At 37.5% G+C, this 8,074-nt stretch overlaps 1 protein-coding gene across 20 annotated transcripts in view; it reads right to left on the reverse strand.

Moving 5' to 3' along the window:
- The window catches only part of C5H12orf50 (chromosome 5 C12orf50 homolog), a 33,593-nt gene extending 25,523 nt beyond the window's left edge, over positions 1 to 8,070 (reverse strand). For 3 of the 20 annotated variants that reach the window (XM_059886710.1, XM_059886714.1, XM_059886706.1), the window contains exons 1-3: positions 3,759 to 3,996; positions 1,642 to 1,761; positions 1,175 to 1,295 (exon numbers count right to left, since the gene is read on the reverse strand). In XM_059886710.1, coding sequence (XP_059742693.1) covers positions 1,175 to 1,295; positions 1,642 to 1,761; positions 3,759 to 3,812 — 295 coding nt within the window. In that variant the 5' untranslated portion in view covers positions 3,813 to 3,996. The other 17 variants (NM_001038203.2, NM_001434788.1, XM_059886712.1 and 14 more) reach the window with 14 other exon arrangements.
- Between the last annotated feature and the right edge of the window lie 4 nt (positions 8,071 to 8,074).

The following is an 8,074-nucleotide window of genomic DNA, read 5'->3' on the forward strand; positions in this document are numbered from 1 at the left end:
TAGTCATCTGTACATCTATCAGTTCAGTTCACTCAGTAATCTCCGACTCTTTGTGACTCTATAGGCTGCAGCACACGAGGCTTCCCTGTCCATCACCAACTCCTGGAGCTTGCTCAAGCTCATATCCATTGAGTCGTTGATACCATCCAACCATCTCATCCTGTGTCATCCCTTTCTCCTCCTACCTCCTATCCATCTATCCAAGCATCCAATTTTACTGAGCATCTGGGCTCCCCACATTGTGCTAAGCATTGGTAGGGAAACTAGCTATGAGCCCCATCCTTGTGATGTTCACAGTCTAGTGAAGAAAAACATTGATCCAGGTATTATATGTATGATGAATGCTCTGAGAGCAGCATTTTCCAGAAGACTATAACAAAGAGACATGGTTTTTAATCATTCATTTGCCAAGGATTATCTGAAGCCAAATCTTCAAATACAAAGGACTGATATTCTATAAACTCATTTCTAGAATAATTCCATTATAAGAAATGCAGTGGCCATAGCAAGAGAGTGAAGTGGCTATAGCATCAGAGAAACCTGATTCTCCCAACTTTTCAAAGTTCTTGCCATTTACTGTTATAGGACATGGTGTCTTCTATACCCCTTTCCCATAACTTAGTTTAAGGTTCACCACACAGTAGAGTCTCAGTAGCATTTAGCTGGTTTGAAGGGTGCCACTTATTTAGCAACAATGGGATTGCATCTTCCCCACAAATGAAGTCTTAGGAAGAACCACACATCTAGCTGCTCTTCTAGAAGCAGAAGCGTGCAAACCAGAGCATGCCCTTGCTCTCCCCATGTATAAGAGGTTTCTGCACATTTACAGGGAGCAGTGGTGAGGCCAGAACTTCCTAGCTTTGCTCCAATCATGGGATGAGTTGCTGAGACAGCTCCCCTCTATCCAGTGAGGGCAGCAGTCATCTCACTTTTCACATGACTAAAATCCACTTTAGAAACACAGTCAGAGAAAATTTAACTAACTCTGGTCATTCCATTTGGTTAGCTACTTGATGGCTCAATCTCATAATTCTTGATATAACCATCCTAAATCATCCACTGGCGATTACACTGTATTATTCACCTTGCCATACTTTAATGTGTCATTCTATGCTGCTATTCCAAAATCAGACTATAATATGGTATAACCATGTTATTCAAAGAATATACTCACTGCTACTTGGTGGCAAAAATAATCCATTGATATTTCGAGGTTTGCTGTGATAAAAGATACAACTGATCTTCACACAACCAAGAGGTTGAGTTTCCCAGAAGCATGAAATACTGCAGTTTTGCTAGATAAAGGAGTGAGGCAAATGTAAGGATGAGATGCCATAATCACAGTTAAATACAACGTGCTGCAACACGACATGACAAAAACTACTGTAATTGCTGATTTACGATTGTGTGTGTTTCTAGGCTCCGTTTCGAAGCTCTGTTATTTAAAAGATGCAATGGGTACTCCTCAAACACATTTGCCCATTTTTCTTAAGAATTTAAGTTGAGCAAAGTGGAAAATGCCTAAAATTAAGTCATTGGAGGAAAGAATCATTTCTTTTCTATTGTGTTGTAAGAGTACAGAGTTCAAAACTATCGGAGGGAGGTGCTTATAACAAACATGATAATGTTGAATAATTCTACCTGCATTTCCATGTGTCTAAATCTGCAAAGTGGATCTAAACATTTTCCCTCTCTCCATAATGAGCACACTGTGTCACTGCCAAGGGCCTCTTCACAGTGTCGGAATCGGCACTGGGAACCCTGAAAGAAAAAAAAAGTAGACAGTGTAGAAAAGTCAATATATGAACGTCAGTGTTTAACAGTAGATTACTAATCAACTGAATAAAGTATGAGATCAAAGTAAAATTAAAAAATACTACAAATCCAAGACCGTCAAGTCTAAATTTTAGCAAAGTATCAAATTTTAGTGAGACTGATAAAATAATCTAATGATTAAACAGTACATTCCATAAGTCACTGATAAAATTCTCGTAGTGCCTGGAAAATCCGATGGATGGTGGAAGCTGGCAGGCTACAGTCCATGGGGCTGCAAAGAATTGGACACGACTGAGCAACTTCACAAGGATAAATATATAAAAGGTCAGTGACACTCTTGATCACAGTCTAATGACAAAGGGATCTAATTTTCCTTATGGAAGCCAGAATTATTTCTAAGAATCATCACCCATATTCTAATTGTGGAGATTATCTCTATTAATCATAACTTTTATTAGATAATTGTTCTCTTACTCAGATTAGGCACATACTGTTAAGTGTGCCTATAGAGGGAAAGTGAACAGAGTTTAAACTTTTTTATTGTGGAATTTTAAATATTTAGCACATTGTACTAAGTTATATACACATATATATTTATACATTTACATCATTATATCTCAACAAAAGCAGATGTGGATTATTTGAATGGGCTGCTATTTTTTGCTTATCTTATGTCTTTTACACATAGATCAACAGCTGGGAAAATTGTAGGTCATTGTCTTTTTTTCAGCAGAGGGGTGGGTGACATAGAACAAAAGCAAACATATCCTATTAAGCTCATCCCTTTTTTGACAGGTTTCAGGGTTGTTCCTTATTTTTTTCCCCCACCTTCTTACTGTCTGTCTTCACTCTCTCTCCCTTTTAAGGTGGCTCTGTAGATCTCATAGACCTAGATAGCAGGCAGAAACCAGATAAACCAGTATTTGAATGCCTGACTCTGTTTTGCCCATAATCACAAAATCAATCCATTACTCACTCTCTGTGCCTCAGTTTCCTCATCTGTAAAAATGGAATAAAATGCCCTTCTCACATACTGTTGTAAAAATTATGGGAGATAAGGTAATGTGATTGCTATTACTATTTTTATTTTTTTCATTTAATTATTTATTGATAACTTAGAATTTGAGGATATAGCAGTGAAACTGACAAAACTCTCTGCCCACACGGAACATAAATTCTATTATTTATCATCATCCCAGGGTTTAATCTTAAGGTAACAGGTAATAGAAGTGGATCTAATTCTTACAGTCTAAGAGGCTGACTCTATTCAGTTATCCTAGCAGAGACGAAATGCTTCAAACCAGACACAGCACGTCTTTCACTGGGTTCATTCTGACATGAACATGAAGCTCCAAACATTGGATTTCTACATTTATTTGGCTTCATTGAGATCCACTAATCCAAATCACTTAGACATTTTTTTTTCCCATTTTAACTTTATAAACTTGAATTCTTGTTTGGCCAGTTTGTATTATTTTTTGCCTTTTCCATGATATTAATTATTTACTATTACTTTGACGGAGGAAAATTCAATAATTTCATTAAAAAATTCCAAAAGAGGGAATCAATTAGATTTATTAAGCTGAGTTTGATAGTGAACCTGAATTTAACTATTTGAATATATATGACTGGAATCACATTAACCAAAATATCATATGCTTTAACATTAGTAATTTGATGTTTCAAGGAGCCATAATATAGGCAAAAGTGCCACATGAGGATTAAAAAGCCATAGGCTCGTAACTGGCAGATAGAAGGAGAGTTTCAGATAATTTTAAATATTACCAGATCTCCTCAGAGAAACTCAACATATCAAAAATACATGATAAGGCTTTACTTCATATTTTAACTATGTACAATATTTTGTGGGAAAATAGTAAATTTTTACTCAGCAATACAAATAAACTGTTGCCATATTTTCCTTCATTCTACTAAAAAGCTTAAGCATGTGGAATATGTACCATAAGTTGTACAATATTTACCTTTATGCATGTGGAATTAAAAAAGAAATAGCAGTCATTCCCAACTTCTGCCATTTTCAACTCTCTTGCTGCTAATCCAATGTTTTTTAATATAAGAATTGCAGGAATGCAAATATAAGAACTATCAGTGTGTAAGGGGAAAAAGAATTTCTTTTCCACAGTCTTTCAGGCTATCAGTAGTATTCCTTTAAAACTGACTTCCTGTTGACAGTCTATTACACAATAGATAATTCTTAAAGAAATTTAAATTAGAAGATACCTTCTCTAGCTTTGCAGAAACCTTGAAAGTGGTTGCTAGTAAGCACACAAACTCAAACTTCCAGAATTTTCCTCATTGTTACCTAATTCATTATTTGCTCATCATAAATGACATCATATCTAACTGTAGGCTAGTTTACCTTAGTGAATACTGTACAGTATTTCTGTTACTCAGTTTAGTTATTGACCGGAAAAAGCTAATACAAATAAAACAGTATATTTTATCCTTCAATGTTCTGATTAAATATGGAATATAAACTAGTTCATACTTTCATAATTAAGAAGTATTAAATATTTTACAAGTTAATTATTTTCTAGACATTTCTATGTATGATTTTAAAACAAAACAAATTTTTATATAAGTAAATATGCTATATTTATTTTAAGATGAAAACAAAATTATGTACTCACCACTATCCACTGATTTGGGAAAAAAACCATTCAGATTGGGATATTTAATAATACCTGAAAATAAGTTGGACTACTTATTCATCTTGTAGCTATAGTCCATTCACTCTTCATCCATCATTAAAAGGGAAATAGATTCTTCCTATAGCACTAAGTTTCCAGATGCTTGCAAATTTTGAGAATTTGTTGAAAGCAAAGTGAAGTACTCCGATTCCCAGAATGAGACATTTCAATCAGCAGTTATTGAGATCTTTCTTCATCTTAGTATCTTTACTAAAAACTAGAACCTAGAAGAAATTAATAAAAATATTCATAGTAGGTAATTTAGGAGATGCCATAGAGATGAGAAATTACAATAGATCAACATGTATTTTTAAATACCTTTGTACTTTTAATTGGAAATTTACAAGATCAAGACATATATTCATTTTGATATTTGGCAAAACCAATACAATAGTGTAAAGTTTAAAAATAAAATTAAATTAAATTAAAAAAAAAGACATATTCACTTTGGTTAAGTGAAACAGACTAAGTTGGTATGAACTTGAGTACACTGCTTTAGAATAAAAATCTAGAAAGTATGCTAAAATTTATAAAGAATTATAATTGTAAATAAGGGAAAATAATAAAGTCAAAAATAAAAAACAAGAGCCATGCAGCATTGAAAGTAAATGAAGTAGAAAATAAAGACTTAACTTAAATCCTTGAAAATATTAGCAATTATATATAGAAAAATCGAATATCTCAACTTTTGTTTTGCCCTACCTTCTAATTCTAGAATAATAATGCACCCATCTCAAGCACATAGCTTACTGGGAGAAACACCCCTAAGAAACAGCTTTAAGTAGTCTTTGCCTCCAGATAAACTTCCTCTTCATATATGAACTTACAGCTAGCTGCATTGCACTATTATCAAATACTTTGGTAATCACTATTACCAAACACCATTATTGCATTATTACATTAACATCACGATTAAAGCCATTGTGAGAATCCATGTTTTACATAGCAGAAAGGCTGAAAAAATGCTTTACCTCTTGAAATCAGTTTTGAACAACTATGTTCCATTAGAAACAGCAAAAACACAAAAACCCACAAGGGGATTTTTTTTTTTTTTTGTCATTGTAAATAGATCTGTGAATTTTGGTAGTCTTTAGCATGCCTGGAGCCCTAATTTCCTCTTCTTTTTTTCCAATTCTCTTTTCCTTCCCTTTCTTTCTTTTTACCCTCTCCCCCACCTTTTCCTTATTCTCTTCATTTCTTAACTGTTGTGAAATTCCTTCTAGTTTTTTAGGGAAAGCTATGACCATACCCAGGATGACTTTTCTCTCTGTAATGAGTAAAGCAGAGTTATGAGAAATTTGCATGCACTACTCAGGGTAGGCCTGCAAATTTTGTTTTTTGAGTGTGTTGGCCAAGGTATACTCTGCACTGTATACTTCATTTTCGGTTCATGTCAGAACACTAACACATTAGAGAAAAAAAGTCTTTCTTCCAGATTGTGAAATCCTGTAACACCACTTTTAAATACTGGGGCTGGTAATCAGTCCTTGCTGGCTCTTCAGACTTATGAAAATCAAAGGGGCGGGCTGCTGATTGTCAGAGTGGGAGTCCAGACTGTGAGTGTGAACTGCACCAGTGGCTCCCCTTAGTGTTGGACTACCTCGTTTCTGCTGGAGGCTTTACTCCAGGCACTGATGAAATCAAAGTATTAGAAATAGAGCGCTTCTTAAAACATGGTTTAGCTTTGCTGCTACTTTCAAACAGCAAGTGGAATATTTTGGAAGGTGATCTTCAGAAACGATAGAAGGTTGGACCTAAAAGATTCTCTGGCAGTTTGGGAAATGGCAGTTGCAAGTTTTAGGAGTTATTTCATTGTTGTCTCCTTGAGTTCCATGAAACAAGCTCTCAGTTTAGGACTCCTGTGGAGGAACAAAAAGTCCCTGGTTTTTGACTATGCAATGTTAAGGACTTTCCAATCTCAGGATCTCACATTAGGTGTTTTCAGCCACCGCCCCCCGCCACCACCCCCACCCCCCGCCACCGCCCCCACCCCCCCCCCCCGCCGCCGCCCCACCCCCCCCCCCGCCGCCACCCCCACCCCCCCCCCCGCCGCCACCCCCACCCCCCCCCCCGCCGCCACCCCCACCCCCCCCCCCGCCGCCACCCCCACCCCCCCCCCCACCACCACCTCCCCCCCGCCCCTATCCCGAGGCCCTTTTTTATTTATTTTTCCTATGAGAAAGTCAAAGATAGTAAAAGAAAAAGTAAATACTTTTGTATGGCAGATCTCTTCTTCCCTCCCTCCCCTCTAAATCCAGCAATCAAAAAACAGTGACTTTTTTTGAGGGATATTTTATTCTTTGGGAATTCCCTTATACATAGATACCTCCAAGTGTAATACAGTAGTTTAATCTTCTGAGAGCTAAATCAGGAAAATGCTGGGAACTTTGATGCCTACAGATAAAACAACTATAGAAATGAGACTCGGGCTTTGTCAAAGCACCTAAAAGATGGCAGTAATCAAAAGTCCCTATTCCGGACTACTTGCTTCAGTGAGAAAGGGTACTATTACTAAAAGTTTACTTTTTCAGCCGTTTGATTGTTATTACTTACCCTCCGAAATTCTTTTGAGAAGTCAGAGCTGTTTTTAGCTCTGCAGTTGATTGCTGACAAGTACTCAAGCCATTCTGTTGGAGCTCATACTTAACTAAGGTAAGTGAGATTCCTATGAAAAAAATGAGACTGAAATCTGGTTGTTGGTATTCCAGTGGTTTGGAATTGGTCTAATACTAAACTTTGCACTCACTCTGGAAAACAAAACAAAACAAAACACCAGAACCAACTTCGACCATATTATGCCTTACAATGAGTTTGAGCAAACTCTGGGAGTCAGTGATGGACAGGGAGGCCTGGCGTGCTGCAGTCCGTGGGGTCGCATGATCGGACACGACTGAGCGACTGAACTAAACTCAACTGATGCCTCACAACAAGGCGTAATCCAAACGGTGATTTTCTTTCTGTTTTTTGGCCCCAGATATTTTAATTGTAGCGTTTTCTAACATTTTTTCCTGGGAAATTACTTTTCATTTCGTTTTGAGATGTCCCCGGATATTTCTAAGCTTCTGCAGTGCTTTCCTGGAGAAGGCAATGGCACCCCACTCCAGTACTCTTGGCCTGGAAAATACCATGGACGGAGGAGCCTGGTGGGCTGCAGTCCATGGGGTCGCCAAGAGTCGGACACGACTAAGCAACTTCACTTTCACTTTTCACTTTCATGCATTGGAGAAGGAAATGGCACCCCACTCCACTACTCTTGCCTGGAGAATCCCAGGGACGGGGGAGCCTGGTGGGCTGCCGTCTATGGGGTCGCACAGAGTCGGACACGACTGAAGTGACTTAGCAGTAGCAGCACAGTGCTTTCCCCAGGAAAATATTAAAGGGAACAAGTAAATCTGTTTCATCAAAATGATGTTAAGTAGCCACCTGAAATAGTTCATTACTTATCGCTTGATAACATTTAATTTTCATAAATATCATCGGCTAGTAATACACACACACCAGAAACGGATAAAACCAGAAACGGATCTTTGTATTTTCACGGTCATCAGAACCCCGAGGGACGCTCTCGAGAGCGCACACGAAGGTAC

Source organism: Bos taurus, chromosome 5 (assembly GCF_002263795.3).
Source record: "Bos taurus isolate L1 Dominette 01449 registration number 42190680 breed Hereford chromosome 5, ARS-UCD2.0, whole genome shotgun sequence".
NCBI classification, from domain to species: Eukaryota; Metazoa; Chordata; class Mammalia; order Artiodactyla; family Bovidae; genus Bos; species Bos taurus.